At 42.9% G+C, this 19,321-nt stretch overlaps 1 protein-coding gene and 1 non-coding gene across 5 annotated transcripts in view; both read left to right on the plus strand.

Moving 5' to 3' along the window:
• The window catches only part of PAFAH1B2 (platelet activating factor acetylhydrolase 1b catalytic subunit 2), a 67,492-nt gene that overhangs the window by 29,897 nt on the left and 18,274 nt on the right, over positions 1–19,321 (plus strand). For 2 of the 4 annotated variants that reach the window (XM_012773676.3, XM_076002531.1), the window contains exon 1: positions 11,581–11,734. The exons of 1 other annotated variant lie outside the window; for it this stretch is intronic. Coding sequence is in view for 1 of the 3 variants with exons in the window: in XM_012773675.2 (XP_012629129.1) it covers positions 12,435–12,448 (14 nt within the window). In the remaining 2 variants the exon portion in view is untranslated. Of the gene's footprint in view, positions 1–11,580; positions 11,735–12,236; positions 12,449–19,321 lie in introns of those variants that run through there. One more of the 4 variants, XM_012773675.2, reaches the window with a different exon arrangement.
• Positions 1,652–1,760, plus strand: LOC142870735 (U6 spliceosomal RNA). Its single transcript, XR_012919080.1, has one exon. It is a non-coding gene; the product is annotated as a U6 spliceosomal RNA (small nuclear RNA).

Consider the following 19,321-nt stretch of genomic DNA (forward strand, 5'->3'; position numbering starts at 1 on the left):
GATTATCCGATTTCCCCACTGCCAGTTTGGGGTCTACCTTTCTCGGTTCTGTCAAATCAATAACCCTTTGGTTATTATCTACTGTTTTTCTCATCCTAGTGGGTTTTTTCCTTTAAAAAAAAATCCTTGGCCAGGCACGGTGGCTCACCCCTGTAATCCTAGCACTCTGGGAGGCCGAGGCGGGGGCGGATTGCTCCAGGTTAGGAGTTCAAAACCAGCCTGAGAAAGAGCGAGACCCCGTCCCTACTATAAATAGAAATAAATTAATTGGCCAACTAATATATATAGAAAAAATTAGCCGGGCATGGTGGTGCATGCCTGTAGTCCCAGCTACTTGGGTGGCTGAGGCAGGAGGATTGCTTGAGCCCAGGAGTTTGAGGTTGCTGTGAGCTAGGCTGACGCCATGGCACTCACTCTAGCCTGGGCAACAAAGCGAGACTCTGTCTCAAAAAAAAAAAAAAATCCTTTACTATAGTTATATTGGTGCTTTGAGGGGAATGAAATTAGATGTGTGATCAGTTTGCCATCTTAACCCAGAACTTTTCTACTTCTAGTCTCGTTCCCATGAGATCTTACCTACAAGCCCCTACTTCATTTCTTGCCAGAAACAAGTGAGATCAGGGTTAGGGAGACTACACTGCTGCCTGTGTGGGGCAGCAGTCATTTAGTTCAATGTCAATGAAGGCATGGCAAACTCTGTCTCCATCTGGGTCAACACTGAAATCCAAGAGGCACTGTCTCGGGCGTTAGACCCAGCAGCAGGCACCACCACACGGTGGCAATGTTATTAAATAATAATCAAGCAGTTGGTTTGAAATTGAACCTAGCAGGGAAGAGCAGAGATGGGGCCCAACCTCCAGAAAGAGCAGCCTGGCAAGAATTGTATAGGTTGTCACTCAAGCCAATGATAAGGCTCAGGTAAGGCCTATAGTTTCAGTGAGGAAAACTTAAGAGCTAATCCAGAAACCTCATATATTAATAACAACAGCCGGAGTGGTATACTCCAGCTTAAAGGACTCACCCTTGGAGCAAGGCTAATACCATAGAGACTAAGCATAGTCCCAAGGTTTGTCTACTCAGAGTATGATCCAAGTTCCAACAGCCAGGGTATCACCTGGTAGCCTGTTGGGCATACAGAATCTCAGGATCTCCTCTAAGCCTATTGTATCAGGACTATTGTATCAGCATTATTCACATGTAATAGCCAAAAGGTGGAAACAACCCAAATGTCCATCAGCAGATGAATAAACAAAATGTTATATATAGGCCAGGCGCGGTGGCTCACGCTTGTAATCCTAGCACTCTGGGAGGCCAAGGCGGGCAGATTGCTTGAGGTCAGGAGTTCGAAACCAGCCTGAGCAAGAGCGAGACCCCCGTCTCTACTATAAATAGAAAGAAATTAATTGGCCAACTAATATATATATAGAAAAAATTAGCCGGGCATGGTGGCACATGCCTGTAGTCCCAGCTACTTTGGGAGGCTGAGGCAGAAGGATTGCTTGAGCTCAGGAGTTTGAGGTTGCTGTGAGCTAGGCTGACGCCAGGGCACTCACTCTAGCCTGGGCAACAAAGCAAGACTGTCTCAAAAAAAAAAAATGTTATATATACATACAATCGAGTATTAATTCAACCTTAAAAAGAAGGATATTCTGTGCTCACTTCAGCAGCACATATACTAAAAAATTAGAATGATACAGAGAAGATTAGCATGGCCCCTGAGGAAGGATGACATGCAAATTCATGAAGCATTCCATATTTTTATAAAAATACATTTTAAAAAAAGGAAGGATATTCTGACACATGGTACAATATGGATGAACCTTGAAGACACTATGCTGGGTGAAGTACACCAGATACGAAAGGACAGATACTATATGATTTCACTTATATGAGGTACCTGGAGTAGTCAAATTCCAGAAAGTGACAGAAAATAGAATGGTGGTTGCCAGGGGTACGGGGAAGTGGGGAATGGGGAGTTAGTGTTTAATGGGTACAAACTTACAGTTTGGAAAGATGTAAAAGTTCCAGAGATGGTGGTGTTGACTGATTGCACAACAATGTAATTATATTAATACTTAATGCCACTGAACTTTATACCTAAAAATGGTTAAAATGGTAAATTTTATGTTATGTACATTTTACTACAAAACAGAAACCAAATAAACAACAAAACCGAAATTGGATCTTCTTACTCCGCTTCTTTAAACCCTTTTCCCTTCTCCTCTCTTAGGCCAGAGGGGAAAATAAAAATAAAACACTTTACTTCTTTCCCTTGGCATTTACCCTGGACTGCAAGACTCTGCATTACCTGGCTGATGCTTACTTTGCCAACTTCCTTTTGAGAAATAAAGGAGGAAGGAAGGAAGAAATAAATTTGAGCTGAGATCCAAATCCAGGTCTCCTAACTCTAAATGATATATTCTGTCTACTGTAATTACCTGCCTCCTATACTTGTAAATTATATTTTAGCAAATTGCTTTCCAATATGACTCCTTGCTGAGAGTCAGGTCCTTACCTACATAGTAGAACTTCTTTCATGAAGAAACGGATTCTTAGCAGGTGACACTGCCAGAAAAGCCAAGTGGAAGAGGTAGGGGTAGTGAGCTCTGGGGAAGCAGGGAAAGCTTCACAGAGGAAGGGCTATGAGAAAGCTCCAAGGGTAGGTAGAGTTTCCATCGGTAAAGGAGGAAAAAAGGACATTCAAGGCAGAGGACAGCCAGAGCAAAGACCTGCAAAAATGATCCTGTGGGGTCTACCTGAGGAATGTCAGGTAGACGGAGGGGTCAGAGCAGATGGGGTGTGGACTGGGGGAGTGGGAGATGAAGCTGGAGAGAGGTAGTTTGGGACCCAAAAGGGAGGACAGAACTAAAAGCCACCATTAGGAAACTTGACTTTAAGAGAAAAAGAAAGCAAGTCATTACAATGTAGAAATGGAGCTAAGGGGCCACAGAAAGTTGTACTGGAGAGAGGACACAGTGATCATAGTCCAAGTACCTGGCACCGGAGCACTTGGGGACTTAGAGAGAAGGAGAGAGAAAGAGCCTTTTTATGGCCTAAGCTCAGACAAGGAAATATGAGGAGGGGACCAAAAGTGGATTTCAAACATTTATGATATTGTTCAGTTAGAGGTAAACGGTTTAGTTTGAACCTGAAATCAAGTAGACCTTATCTTAGCCCATCTTCTGCTCCTGTAACAGAATACCACAGACTGGGTAATTTATAAAGAAAAGAAATTTATTTCTCATAGTCCTGGAGGCTGGGAAGTCCAAGAGCATGGCGCTGGCACCTGATGAGGGACATTGCACAGCAGAAGGGTGGGATGCAGAGGCAAGCATGTGAGACCAAGAGAGCGTTCCTTAAATCAGGAGCCCACTGCTAATAATGAACCCACTCCCTGAGACAATGGCATCAATCCATTCATAAAGACTCCATCCTCACTACTTATTTACCTCATGAAGGTTCCGCCTCCTAATACTGTTACAATGACAATTAAGTTTCTAACACATGAATTTTGGAGGACATATTCAAACTACAGCACCCCTTAAAGGGAAAAGTATGTGTGTGGCAGGGGGAGAATTCTGTAAGCTGTGACACAGGCAGGGATGAGGAGGCAGAGGTGGGTGGTAGGGAGATCCACTCTCAAGATTTCAAGGATCAAAACCAAACACAAAAGGCTGTGAGGTGCCCAAGACCATCTTAGAGGTAGTCAGAAACTATAGACCAGGCACTGCTATTATACAAACTATGAAGTGAACCTGTGTAACTTCCTCACCCGCGTTAGTTTTGTGATCTCTTGTCAGTTTTCCTTTAATGGTTTTGCAGTCAAACCCGTAAAGTGGAAAGGACTGTGTGTCTTGGGAAGGGAAGCTGGGTTATGTCTCCTTCAGGGTCAGGGGAGAAGGAATAAATCTGAAAGAAGGGGTGAGTGGTGGTGGTTAAAGTTCCACATGAAAAAACACTTTATAGAAAGCATTGGACTTGAATTGATGCAGGGGAAATTTGTGTTGCAACAAAACACAACCTCAAATTGCTACCAGCCTGTTCTGAGCCCCCATCGTGTCTTACCTGGACCACTGCAATATAACCCCCTGACTGGTCTCTCTGCTTCCGCCCTTCCCCTATGGTCAATTCTTAGCTCAGAGCCTGAGGAATCTTTTAAAAATTAAGGTCAGGCCGGGTGTGGTGGCTCACGCCTGTAATCTTAGCTTTCTGGGAGGCCGAGGCGGGTGGATTGCTCGAGGTCAGGAGTTTGAAACCAGCCTGAGCAAGAGTGAGACCCCATCTCTACTATAAATAGAAAGAAATTAATTGGCCAACTAATATATATAGAAAAAATTAGCCAGGCATGGTGACGCATGCCTGTAGTCCCAGCCACTGGGGAGGCTGAGGCAGTAGGATCGCTTGAGCCCAGGAGTTTGAGGTTGCTGTGAGCTAGGCTGATGCCATGGCACTCACTCTAGCCTGGGCAACAAAGCGAGACTCTGTCTCAAAAATTAATTAATTACTTAATTAAAATTAAGGTCAGATCATTCCTCTGCTCAAAACCCTACTTCTCCATTGTCCTCAGAGTAACAGCGCTTCCCATTTCTCACCACTCCCCCAGTTACTCACTCCATAGCAGCCAAGGCTGTCCTTGCTGCTCTTGGAATATGCCAGGCCTGCTTCGCCCTCAGGGCCTTTGGAATGTTCTTGCGCCAGACACCTGCACAGAGGACTCCCTCACTTCTTTCAAGTCTTATCTCAATGTTACCTTCTCTGAGGGCTCCCCTGAGCACCCTATTTAAAATGTCACTCATACCACCTCCACCACCCCACCACTCCCAGCATTCCGTACAGCTATACAGTTATCTTTTATTTCTATAGTACTTATCTTTTAACATACTACATACTTAATATTATGTCTCATGTCGTTACCTTTCCCTACAAGAATATAAACAGGGATCTTTGTATGGAAGGTAAAGGAGGAAAAGGACATTCAAGACAGAAAGTGACTGCACATGGAAGCACTCAGTGTTTGTGAAAGAATGAGTGGGCGAAAAGTTACAGATTCGAGGCTTTGTGCTAACCTAGAAGATGTCCAAAAGTAGGCTGCAGATCTCTGACCTTGGTCCTGAGCTGATTTGTTCTTTGGCTAAAAGAAATTTATAGCATACTCACCAAAAGCCTCTCAACAACTAGGGCTAGCTGATAATGGGATGTACAGCCGTGGAAGAAGTAAGTTCTCTGTCAGGTGATTATTTAAAGCAGAATTTGAATAAATATCTGTAAGTGATGCCATAAATAGATTTCTATAGGCCTTCTAACCTGAGATTCCATCCAACTTTAAAGTTCTTTGATTTAAAGTTCTTTGATAACAATATCACTGCTTCTCCTTAAGAACCTACAGAGGCTTCCTATTGCCTACTTAAGTAACTCACTTTCCTCTTTGCAAAGCCCTGCATACTTTGATCCCACTCTATTGTATTTTTTAGTACTTCTGAAAGCTTCTTCTCATCCCACACAGAGGCCATGCAGATTCCACTTCAGTGGTTTGAACTTTAAATAATGTAAGTTCTGGATTCAGACAGAATTGGCTCTGAATTCCAGCTCCACCCCTTGCTGTGTGATTTTTGGCAAGTTATCTTCTTTCAGCTTAGTTTTATCTGTAAAATGAAGGTAATGATGATGATGATGATGATGTGTGTGTGTTGAGGAAAAATAAACATTATATGAAAGTCCACAGGACTGTGTCTGGTATTTAGTCCTGTCACTTTCTTTCTATGTGTGTTTTTTCCCTTCCGTCAGGGTCATACTATATGCTGCCTAATTGCTTTTTCGTTGTTTCATATGATTTCATGTTCTCTTTACTATTAGATTGTTGTTGAATCAAGGAGTCTGCAGGGAGGGGCCAAAAAGTTGGACCTCACTTACCTACAGTGCTTGCCTATAAAATGAGACAGCTGGACCAAAGAATCTTTTTAGTATAAACACTAATTTAAAATTTCAAAGTTCTAATTGTGTGTGTGTGCGCGCACACGCGTTTTGGCAACAACAGTAGTATTGGTAGCTAGAATAGTGGCAATGGGACCATCTGTGATTTGATGCAATTCTTGTTTTGTTTTGTTTTTTTTGAGACAGAGTCTCACTCTGTTGCCCAGGCTAGAGTGAGTGCCGTGGCGTCAGCCTAGCTCACAGCAACCTCAAACTCCTGGGCTCAAACGATCCTTCTGCCTCAGCCTCCCGAGTAGCTGGGACTACAGGCATGTGCCACCATGCCCGGCTAATTTTTTCTGTATATTTTTAGTTGGCCAATTAATTTCTTTCCATTTTTAGTAGAGATGGGGATCTCACTCTTATTCAGCCTGGTTTCGAACTTCTGACTTTGAGTGATCCACCTGCCTCAGCCTCCCAGAGTTTTAGGATTACAGGCGTGAGCCACCACACCCAGCTTGATTTGATGTAATTCTAATTCATCCACTAGCGTAAGGGTGAGGCTATGCTTGTGTGGCCCCAGGTCCAGCTCATGCTTATCCAAGGTGATTCTCTGATAGCAGAGAGGTTCCATGTAATTGAGAAATTATTATTTATCAGTTTGACAACACTTATTGCACACAAAATTCATGTGTTACGTTAGACAATGTGAAGAATACAAAGCTGCATCGAGCATGATCCTAATCTGGCAAGAGACATAGAGCTAAGATGAGCTCATTACCATAATATTTTGGCTCTGAAAGATCTTATTTATTTATTTATTTATTTTTTTTTTTTGAGACAGAGTCTCACTTTGTTGCCCAGGCTAGAGTGAGTGCCGTGGCATCAGCCTGGCTCACAGCAACCTCAATCTCCAGGGCTCAGCGATCCTACTGCCTCAGCCTCCCAAGTAGCTGGGACTACAGGCATGCGCCACCATGCCCGGCTAATTTTTTGTATATATATTTTTAGTTGGTCAATTAATTTATTTCTATTTTTTGGTAGAGACGGGGTCTCGCTCAGGCTGGTTTCGAACTCCTGACCTTGAGCAATCCGCCCGCCTCGGCCTCCCAAAGTGCTAGGATTACAGGCGTGAGCCACCACGCCCGGCCGATTTTATTTATTTTTTGAGACAGAGTCTTACTCTGTTGCCCATGCTAGTGTGAGTGTGAGTGCCGTGGCATCAGCCTAGCTCACAGCAACCTCAAACTCCTGGGCTCAAGCAATCCTACTCCCTCAGCCTCCTGAGTAGCCCGGACTACAGGCATGCGCCACCATACCTGGCTAATTTTTTCTATATATATTTTTAGCTGTCCAGCTAATTTCTTTCTATTGTTAGTAGAGACAGGGCCTCGCTCTTGCTCAGGCTGGTCTCGAACTCCTTTTTGTTTTGAGACAGTCTCACTTTGTTGCCCAGGCTAGAGTGAGTGCTGTGGCGTCAGCCTAGCTCACAGCAACCTCAATCTCCTGGGCTCAAGCAATCCTCCTGCCTCAGCCTCCCAAGTACCTGGGACTACAGGCATGTGCCACCATGCCTGGCTAATTTTTCTATATATATATTAGTTGGCCAATTAATTTCTTTCTATTTATAGTAGAGACGGAATCTTGCTCTTGCTCAGGCTGGTTTTGAACTCCTGACCTCAAGCAATCCGCCCCACTCGGCCTCCCAAAGTGCTAGGATTATAGGCGTGAGCCACCTCGCCTGGCCTGGTCTTGAACTCCTGAGCTCAAACAATCTGTCTGCCTCGGCCTTCCAGAGTGTTAGGATACAGGTGTGAGCCACCACACCCGGCCTGAAAGATCTTAAACAAGGAAGATTTTGTTCCTGCTGTCTCTACTGCTTTATGCCTTTGATTGTGTACCCAGTCCTCATCCCTACTTCTCTCCTTTACTATTCCCATCTTCCACCTGATAATTCTACTCATTAAGATTCAGTTCAGGCCTGGCACAATGCCTCATGCCTATAATCCCAGCACTTTGGGAGGCCAAGTCAGGAGGGTCTCTTGAGGCCAGGAGTTTAAGACCAGCCTGGGCAACATAGTGAGACACCCATCTCTACAGAAAATTAAAAATTAGTCAGCCGTGGCACCTGTAGTCCTACTTGGGAGGCTGAGGCAGGAGGATTGTTTGAGCCCAGGAATTTGAGGTTATAGTGACCTATCATTGGGCCATTGCTCTCCAGCCTGGGCAACAGAGTGAGACTGTCTCAAAGGAAATAAAAAAGGTGGGGGGGAGAGAGACCTGAGCTAACGCATTAGCACTCACAGTCCCCTTACCATGTGATGCCCTCATGGACTTGGGATAGCACAAAGTGTCTCCACCAGCAAGAAGGCCCTCACCAGACATAGTCCCTTGATCTTGGACTTCCCAGCCTCCATAACTGTAAGATATAAATTCTTTTTCTTTATAAATTACCCAGTTTCAGGTATTCTAAGCAACAGAAAATAGACTAAGACAGTTGGCATTTAGTTATAATGGAAACCATAAAACTCATCTTCATGGCCGGGTGCGGTGGCTCACGCCTGTAATCCTAGCTCTCTGGGAGGCCAAGGCAGGCAGATTGCTCAAAGTTAGGAGTTCAAAACCAAGCTGAGCAAGAGCGAGACCCTGTCTCCACTAAAAAAAGAAAGAAATTAATTGGCCAACTAAAAATATATGGAAAAAATTAGCCGGGCATGGTGGCACATGCCTGTAGTCCCAGCTACTTGGGAGGCTAAAGGCAGAAGGATTGCTTGAGCCCAGGAGTTTGAGGTTGCTGTGAGCTAGGCTGATGCCATGGCACTCTAGCCTGGGCAACAGACTGAGACTCTGTCTCAAAAAAAAACCAAAAAAAAAAAAAAAACCCACCTCATCATCATTAATGGAAAACAACTTGAAGGGCAAACTCTCCTATAATTTTCAATTTGTTTCATAGTCAGAAAATGGGTTTGGGGTTTTTTTGCTTATCACCAAATAGGTCTATATGGAAAATACAGACTCTAAAGGGGGTCTGGGGAGAAAAGTGGTTGTGCTCAGGAAGTGAAAGAAGAGTGAGGAGTAAGATAGAGTGTGTGAGTGATGTGCATGCCACCAGAATTATGTTCATGCACGTAACTGAGGGGAGGGTGGAAGTTCAGAGCTAGAAAGGATCTCAGCAAGGCCAGGCAAGGTGGCTCATAGCTGTAATCTAGCACTCTGGGAGGCCCAGGCAGGAGGATCGCTTGAGGCAATAGTCCCCAACCTTTCTGGCACCAGGGACTGGTTTCACGGAAGACAATTTTTCCACGGACCAGGGTTGAGGGTAGAGGGGGTGAGGTTAGTTTCAGGATGATTCAAGCACATTATATTTATTGTGTATTTTATTTCTATTATGATTATATTGTAATATATAATGAAATAATTATACAACTCACCATAATGCAGAATCTAATTCTGCTCCTGATCTGACAGAAGGCAGAACTCAGGCAGTGATGTGATGGGGAGCAGCTGTAAATATAGATGAAGCTTTGCTTGCTCACCTGCCACTCACCTCCTCTGTGGCCTAGTTCCTAATAGGCCACAGATCAGTACTGGTCCATGGCCCCAGGGTTGGGGACCACAGGCTTGAGGTCAGGAGTTCGAGAACAGCCTGACCAAAAACGAGACCCTGTCTCTACCAAAATTAGAAAAAAATTAGCTGGGTGTGGTGGCACACACCTGTAGTCTCAACAACTGGGGGTGGGGGGCTGAGGCAGGAAGATCACCTGAGCCCATTGCACTCTACTTGGGGTGAGAGAGCAAAATTCTGTCTCAAAATTAAAAAAATGATCTTACCAATCAACTAGTCCAAACTTTCTATTTCACAGAGAAAGAAAAAAAGGCTTGAAGAAGTTATATGAGCAGTAGCCCTCAGGCAAGAACCCCAGGGTATCTTGAGCCTAGTTTAAGGTCTTTTCCACTATACCACCTGCATTTTTGTGTGTATATGTAGAGACAGAGTCTCACTATGTTGCCCAGGCTGGTCTTGAATTCCTGGCCTCAAGTGATCCTCCCGCCTTGGCTTGCCAAAGTGCTGGAATTATAGGCATAAGCCACTGGGTCCATGCATGTTTTTAAAATGAATTATTTAGAAAGCTAAAGCAAATTCAAGAGATAAGCTCTTAATAAATATCAGGGTTCAGTGACATTGAGATTTGGCTAAAACAAGAAAAACTGCATGAGCCATAAATGTATTTGAATATTTGCAGAGGCTAGTTTAACTAGGCCTAGGGGCACACCTCCTTTATGTTTCTTAATTTAAAAGTTGGAAACAAAAAAAGCATAAAGATAGGCCATGGGTGCCACATAGGCACAAATTCAATCCTTGTCTTCATTCAGTGGTATTAATTAAATGTCTATTATGGATCAGGAAACTTGTCAGGGGCTGGAATTCCACAGAAAAAGTTTCCTGCTCTGTCAGAGCTTACAGTAGAGCAGGGAAGACAGAATATTAAAGTTGTAATTACATTGAAATGTATTGGGTACTAAAATTGGAAAAATGCAGGATTCTATGTATTTATTCCTGGAGAATAATTCAAGCTGACTCTCTTCTGTTACCAATATATCTCTGGGCTGCCTCATTAATGCCATCATTTGAGTTCCCCAAACATGAATTCTTTCCAATAAAACACTTGAAACAACAAACATTTACTGAGCACCTATGGGTATGCCATATATTGTGTGAACATCTGCAAGAGAATTCCAAGGTAAATTAGCAAAGTAAAAATCATTTTATATGAGGACAAAATTGTTTTGGATTGTACATGCCTAAAATAATACAAATTTAACACCACTTCACAGCCCAGGTGATTTGAAAAATGATTTGATACATCTTGAAACTTTCGGCTCCCAGGACTTTACAGTATTAACAGGTTTTGTTACCCAAATCACCTCTCTCCCCCTATCAGTTTCACAGCCTGGAAGGCCCAGCCTATTCCCCTGCACAAGTCCGATGAATCCCATCCATCCTTAAAGGGCCAGCTCAGGGCGCTGCTGCACAAAACGTTCCTCTTCTAAAAGCCCAGGCACATCTCTTGCCCCTCCTCTCTGCTCTTACAGATCCTGCATTTATTTAGCATTTAGCCTATAATCTTTTCAATAATGACTGAAGGTCATTATTGTATGTCTTTCCCTAAACTGGATGGATCCTTAAAGAAAAAACGGGCTTGTCATCTCCGCATGTTATCACCTTAAGAGGCGGTCACCCCAAATCCGCACATTTATCACAGAAATTCCACAGATAAATGTCGGCGGCTGCCTCATTAACCTTGGTGCCCTACTTCCCTCCCACTTTCAGTGATCTGGTTTATTCCATGGGTGGAGAAGGAAGCCAGGTTGGCTGGGTGCAAAGGGAATGGCGTCAGTGTGAGGTCACGCTACATTGCCCTGAATGCCATCTCTACACTGCGGTGACACGAACGCAGGATTCAGGGATGCAGCTTGAGGAAAGACAGAGGCCCAAGTAGCTCAGACTACAAACAAAAAGAGGCCACGGAAGAGAACAAAGCAGGGAACCTGGCGGGGGCGTGGCAGGGCACTTGGGCGCGAGCCCTGAGCGCCCGCAGAGAGTGAAAGTGGGGAGACAAGGGCCACGCCAAGGCTCAGCAGGATGGGGGCGGGACTTCCGGGAGCCATTTGCCTGAGTGGCAGGGGAACCGGAAGTGGAGGCGCTGGTGCTGGGGCCAGAGGAGGGACGCGCCGGAGCGGGGCCGCCGGGACTGAGCGAGCGACAGACGCGCCACCCGCCGACGCCGCAGCCGCCTGGGGCCCGTACGGACCCTCTGCTTGAGTGAGTGCATCTAGGGTCGCAGGCCCGTGGCTTAGAGGAGGGGGTCGGAGGGGCGGCGAGGTGTTATTGTGAGAGGCTCGCGACCTCCCCTCCCCCACCCACCCGGGCCCCTCCCCCCCGTCACTCCCCCCCGCCGGCCCTTGGGGTGCCGCGCGCGCGTCTTCTCAGCGGGCTCGGCGTTGGTTCCCCAGCCGCCGGCGCGGCTCGCCATCCCCCTTAGAGCCTTTTCCCTAGCACCCCGCCCCCAAACCTGTCGACTTTCCTCAGCCGCTGGCCGGCGCCTCCACCCCGCCTTTTCCCGAGGAGGAGTAGCGCGGCGGGGGACAGCCCAGCCCACCCTGCGAGTAGGCCCCCTGCACCCCCGGCTCCCTTTGGCCGCTTGTTCGCTCCTGCAAGCTCCAGTTGCAGCAACTCCTCCTGCCTCTGGTCTCAGCTGTTGCCTTTTCCCTCCTTCCCTGAGGTTGAACCTCTGACCCTTCTCACTCTCCCCTTGCCTCTTGTCGGAGGCCAGATCCAGTTACTTTTTTTTACACCGAGCAGTTTTCCCTTTTCCTTTTCTTGAAAAATTTCAACTCCTTTGAAACTTCTCCGTTGCCTGCTCCGATGTATTCAAAAGGTCCGTGGCTGTCACGATGCAGAAGGGATTCTTTCTTAGAAGGCTGTCCAGCTAGCGCCTCATTTTAGGCTCAGAGAGAAGCCGATGATTTGCCCAAGGTCAGCCAGCTTCTTAAACCTGTCAGTGGATAGGGTTTTTGGATGTTTTTTTTTTTTCCTGGTCCACGTCTGTTTACCAGATCAAGGGCCTTCAGGTCTATAGGTTTGATTACCCGTTGCATGGTGACTCATTATCCTGATCTCCATAACTCCCAGGCCAGCATTGCTTTATTATAATTTATGTACAAACCTTAAGCAAACTAACCACTGGAAGCTTTGGCTTCTTTGTTGAGCCTACCCACGGAGAAAGGGAAGACAACTGGATCCAACCTAGGATCTCATTTTGTACAGCTTTAAATTGTGAGGGGTTGGGTGAAGGGTAGGGTGGAGAAAGAGGAAAGAGAAAATACTGGAGCTTGTCTTTGCCCTGTATATTCCTGCCTTTGCCTTGTATATTCCTGTAGCTCTTTCTCCTGGGCACATTGTTCTGACATAAAGGTTGCCTCCTTGTGGGGGAGCAGGGGAGGAGTAGGAAATCATTGTGTTTTTAATTTGTTGGTTTGGGCATTTGATAATAAATTATGGATGTGCTGGAACTCAGAGACCGGAGACCCCCGCCCCCCACCAGCCCACTGAGGCAGGGCATTCAGGATGAGGCCAGACTTCCTCTTCAGAATAACCCTACTAACTCCTCTGAAACAAAGTGAAGAGTCTTAGGTATAACTGGGAGCATTCTAAATCTTTTAATTCTTAGTTCATCTTTCCCCCACCTTTCCTGGTAAACTAAAAAAAATCTAACTCAGCTTGAGAATTTAGAATTCCTTGTTGTTGGTACTGCTTTCTGATTAGATACACTACATTATGCTGGTATAAGTGTCTGGAAATTCGAGTGTTATGTTATCAAAGTCCTAGTTAAATAGAGAAGATAGAAAATGAAGGAAAATTGTGCAAGTCTCTTATTCCTCATTTTCCCAGAGAACTCATTTGAATGGACAGTTAAAGCTTCCCTGGAGTATAGTCTCTCATGATAAATTAACAAAACTTTTGTTCTTCAGATCTTTTATCTCCATTCTGTTTGGTTTTTCTAACTGCTGTTTGTGATCTCAGAAGTTAATGACTTGCTACACAGGGAGATTAGAAGTCACATCCCTCCCTGTTGGTACTTTCTTTTCTTTTTTCTTGGTTACTGCTTCACCATTCTGAATATGGCTTTGTTGCCTTATTGCCCTCTACTTGAGACAGGAAACCCAGAGTCACTCAGATTTTTGTGGCCTACTGCAGGCTCCTCTCTGGATAGCTTTTCATTTTTAAATTTTATTTTATTTTTGATATGGCCGTAAGAGTAGCTCATTATTTTTTTGTAAAGAATACAACAGTTTACAGCTGGGTGCAATGGCTCATGCCAGTAATCCCAGCACTTTAGGAGGCCAAAGTGGGAGAATGGCTTGAAGCCAGGAATTCAAGATCAGCCTGGACAACATAGTGAGACTCTGTCTCTACCCATCTCCCCTCCATCCCCGAAAAATAGCCTTGCTTGGTGCCTGATTCCTGTAGTCCCAGGTACTTGGGAGGCTGAGATGGGAGGACCACTTGAGCCTAGGAGTTCAAGGCTGCACTCCCAGTGATGGCAATAGAATGAGACCTTGTCTCAAAAAAAAAAAAAAAAGAATATAGCAGATTATTTTATCTTCCAAGTTATTCGAATCCTATAAATGCATAGTCTTCTAGGTTGTGCATTTCTAGCCTGGTTCCTAAAGATGAAATTTTATGGGTTTGTGGCTCAGTTTTTCTGGTGTTTAAAAATGTTATCAAGCTATAAGCATCAGTAAAGGTATGAAAGTTACTTTGTATTGTAAGATTTTGATTTGGCAAAATAATACAGAATCCAAGTGTTCTTGAGGCACAAAAAAACAAATTTTCATTCAGATACTTTGCCATTATGGAGGAGAAAGAAGGATGACTCAGTTTCTCTGTTTGTCTGGCTTTTTCATTTACTCATGGAGAAATTTAGGATTGAGATGGAAGTATTTTGCTTAGAATATTAGAATGCCATTAAATTTGGGCAGTAGTAATAGAAAATACAAGTGAAATAACTTAGTAAATTAGAATTTATCATTGTTTCATATAGTCTTTTCCATATAGAATGTAACATCATTTGCTCAAGAGCAATAAGCTTTGGAGGTACATCACCCTAGGTTCAAAACACAGCTCTCTTACTTACAGTTCCAATATCATGGAGCAGGTTCCTTAGATCTCTCTGAGCTTCAGTTTTATTTAAATAACAAAGGTCCTAGCATAAGATATTATAAATACTAAGTTCTTAATAATTATTAATTTATTATTTTAGGTCAGTTGTTTATCTGTTGAACTCTGAAAATCCATGTCTATAAATTGAATCATAGATCTAAAGAGATCTTATAATTTAGGTAGACCATTGGTCTTAAAAGTAGAGTATACGTAACCCCAGGAATGCATAAGATGATCCATTGGCATATAGGCAAAAATTTAGAACTTTTTTTGCATATATTTTTTAATCTAGAAAGAAAAAATAGGCTTTACTAATAATTTAACATTAACAGTAGTTCACATATTTAATTTATACACAAATAAGTATGTTGAGATGCATTTCAAAAAGATTCTAAAATACTGAAAATGTTTGGAGGGCCCCACTAATCTGAACCAACTTTTCTTTACTCATATGCTTCAGTTTACTTTATGCTTTCCCCTTAGGTATTCACCTAGCCTCTCTTTGTATCTCCATTGAGAGAAATCTACCTTGTAAGACAGGCCATTTCATTTTGTACTCATCTGTTAGAAATTTTTCTCACTGTACATTGTATCCACTGTCCCTTCTGTTTTGAGTATTACAGAATAAACAATATTATTTCCTAGTAATCTTTGAATGCTTTAAGACAACTATTTATGTCCTATGTCTTCCTTTTCCCCAACCTGTTTTTCTATAGATTATAAACGTACCCATTTCTTTCAACTATTTCTAATATGACAGGTTTTCAAATTCCTCCTCATTTTGGCTCCCTTCTTCTAGACACCCCCTACTTTAAGTTTTTCAACAAGATCTGAATGTGGTATTCCAAGAACTAAAATGAAGTCGAAATGCTTGCATTTTGTCTTTAAGTGGTGAGGTATGGTATGTATTTGAACATACATTATTATGAAAGCACCTCATATTCACAATTTGTCACCCTTTTTCTTTAAACAATCCCCGGGAAAAATAACTTCAATTATACAGTGAGAGTAGAACAGATTATTTTTCTACTTTTTAGTAGGGAGCTTTCAATTGTGCTCTCCGTTAACTCTCTGTCAGTTAACTTTTGCCTCAGCAATACCTAACATGTTAAGCGTTTCTCTAGATAGGACAATAAACTAATGAAATGATTGAGTTTTTAAAATCTATTTAGAAAGTTAAGGTCCTGTTTGGCTGGGCATGGTGGCTCATGCCTCTAATCCTAGCACTCTGGGAGGCCAAGGCAGGAGGATTGCTTGAGCTCAGGAGTTCTAGACCAGCCTGAGCAAGAGTGAGACCCAATCTCTACTAAAAATAGAAAAAAGATCCAGGCATTGTAGTGTGTGACTATAGTCCCAGCTACTCGGGAGGCTGAGGCAGAAGGACCGCATGAGCCCAGGAGTTTGAGGTTGCTGTGAGCTAGGCTAATGCCATGGCACTCAAAGCAATGGAATGAGACGCTGTCACATACATACATACATATATAAAGTTAAAAAATAGACTTTTTCAATTAATGAATAGAAAATGTCATTAAGCCGGGCGCGGTGGCTCACGCCTGTAATCCTAGCACTCTGGGAGGCTGAGGCGGGCGGATTGCTCGAGGTCAGGAGTTCGAAACCAGCCTGAGCAAGACCCCGTCTCTACTATAAAGAGAAAGAAATTAATTGGCCAACTAATATATATATAAAATTAGCCAGGCATGGTGGCGCATGCTTGTAGTCCCAGCTACTCGGGAGGCTGAGGCAGAACGATTGCTTGAGCCCAGGAGTTTGAGGTTGCTGTGAGCTAGGCTGACGCCACGGCACTCACTCTAGCCTGGTCAACAAGCGAGACTCTGTCTCAAAAAAAAAAAAAAAAAGAAAGAAAATGTCATTATATTTCTTTACATATATAGATATCTAATTTTGATGGGAAAGATTGGTTGCCCCTTCTCTGTCTTAAGGCCAGTAGAGCTTTTGATCTGCAGGAAAAGTACTTTTTAAATTAAAACTTTTATTTAAGCATTATGTCAGATTTAACCTGAATAGCCAGACTTAAATCTGGGTTTGAACTTAGACCCAAAGAAACTTTTACATAGAAGGTATAGAATGTCTTATTGGTTAATAAACAAAAGCGAAGTCCCCAAATTTTTAAACCTTTCTATATGACTATTTGTTTTAACCCCTTAAACCACTTTTCTTTTTCCTTTATGCATCCATCGTTTAATTTTTCCATCCCTCTTTTAGACAGTGAAACCTCAAACAGATACCATAGTCTGGTTTGAGCTATACTAATTCATCTTGCAGTTAGTTATTCCTGATTCTTGTATTTTATATTGATATTTTTAGCTCTATGTTGCATATGTTTTCTGGGTAAAGTGGACTCCCTTTAGGGAGTCAGCACGAACTGATTTGTGATCAGTGAGCCAGATGCGACATATTTGGGGTCAGGCAAACTTAATTTCATATCCCCTTCAGTCTTTCACTGTGTAAATTACCTAAATTCCCTGATGCTTGTTTTTTGTTTTTGAGACAGAGTCTCACTTTGTTGCCCAGGCTAGAGTAAGTGCCGGGGCATCAGCCTAGCTCACAGCAACCTCAGTCTCCTGGGCTCAAGCAATCCTACTGCCTCAGCCTCCCGAGTAGCTGGGACTACAGGCATGCACCACCATGCCCAGCTAATTTTTTGTATATATGTTTTTAGTTGGTCAATTAATTTCTTTCTAATTTTAGTAGAGACAGGGTCTGGCTCAGGCTGGTTTCGAACTCCTGACCTCAAGCAATCTGCCCACCTTGGCCTCCCAGAGTGCTAGGATTACAGGCGTGAGCCAACCACATCCAGCCTCCTCATGCTTGTTTTCTTCCTTTTGCAGTGCTTTTGTGAGGATTGGAGGTGGTTTGTATGAAACATAGAGCATATATAGTCATTCATAGAAAACTACTATTTTCTAATAGTTAGAAGTTTTAGTAATCTAAAGAACCATCGACCCAGGGGATGGATATTTATATTTTCAGTTAGATATAGGCTCATCCCTCAGCCTACTTTTTTTTAGACCTAGTGTCATTTAGAACTGAGCCAATTTGTTTGCATAACTAGCGTTAATATTGTTTGCATCTGCAATTTATTTTTCATGAGTGAAAGTATGCTTTCATATTTAGGACTTGATACTTTGTGATTCTAAAAAACCACTACCTTGGCAATGTAGTGTTTTGTGTACTCAGTAAACTTTACTGAATGAATATAACTGTCTTCTTTCAGAGAAAGCTTAGCTATATTTGAGCATGGCAAGGGGAAGAAAAGCATTGCTGATGTAGAGGATCCAAAAAAACCCAGATTTTTCTCTTTTTTTATCAATCTTTGCATTTAATACCTCATGGTTCTAATATGTATTCTCCAGAATTGACTGAAAATTGTCTGGTTTCTTATGTCTTTCTAGAAGATTGACATTTCTAATATTTTTTAATTTCCCTTCTATCCTACTTATTCCTTCTTCCCTACTATCAGATGACATATTTGGGCTCATCATTATTAAAATGTTCTTAGTGGAGACCGGTCAAAAATAAAAACAGGCTGGTCATGATGGCTCACACTTGTAATCCTAGCACTTTGGGAGGCTAAAGTGAGAAGATCACTTCAGGCTAGGAGTTTGAGACCAACCTGGGCAATACATTGAGACCCTATCTCTATAGAAAATAGAAAAATTAGCCAGGCATGGTGATGCATGGCTGTAGCCCCGACTACTTGGGAGGCTGAGCTAGGAGGATTGCTTGAGCCCAAGAGTTTGAGGTTGCAGTGAGGTATGATTGCACCAATGCACTCCAGCCCAGGTGGCAAAGCAAGACCCTGTCTTTAAAAATAAGTAAATAGGCCGGGTGTGGTGGCTCACGCCTGTAATCCTAGCTGTCTGGGATGCTGAGGTGGGTGGATCACTCAAGATCAGGAGTTCGAAGCTAGCCTGAGCAAGAGCAAGACCCTGTCTCTACTAAAAATAGAAAGAAATTAATTCGCCAACTAAAAATATATAGAAAAAATTAGCCGGGCATGGTGGTGCATGCCTGTAGTCCCAGCTACTCAGGAGGCTAATGCAGAAGGATTGCTTGAGCCCAGGAGTTGGAGGTTGCTGTGAGCTAGGCTAATGCCATGGCATTCTAGCCTGGGTAACAGAGTGAGATTGTTGAGTGAGACTCAAAAAAAAAAAAGTAAATAAATAGATTAAAAGAAAAAATACCTAGTAAATGTTTGTCAAAAAACGGTGCCAAGGCCCATGGATAGTCTTACCATAATTTGTACTACAGTTATTCATGTGATGTTTAGCAGCTAATGGATTCTAAGTGTTGCTGTAGTAATTCTTAATATGTAACTCTAACAGTCTAAAAGTTTCTAATGTAGATTTCCTTGTACTATAAGTATCTAATTCCTTGTGTCTTTTGGTACTTAGAATAACATATAATCATGAAAAAACTAATATAAGTGTAAAATATATACTTGGAGCAGATTTTTAAAATGTAATGCACTGTTCCTAAGTGATATTCAAACCTGTGTGGAAGTTGAGTGATGCTGTATTTGTAGAACTTAAAACAGTCATGTCCTGGAATTCTCTGCTGAAAATAAACCCTAGTTGTTTAGTTTCTAGGCAAAACCTCAGTGGAAGTTAAATTATTTAAAACCTGACATGTAATGTTTAAGTAAGTGGTAACAAACATTCCTGT

This window comes from Microcebus murinus, chromosome 4 (genome assembly GCF_040939455.1).
Source record: "Microcebus murinus isolate Inina chromosome 4, M.murinus_Inina_mat1.0, whole genome shotgun sequence".
NCBI classification, from domain to species: Eukaryota; Metazoa; Chordata; class Mammalia; order Primates; family Cheirogaleidae; genus Microcebus; species Microcebus murinus.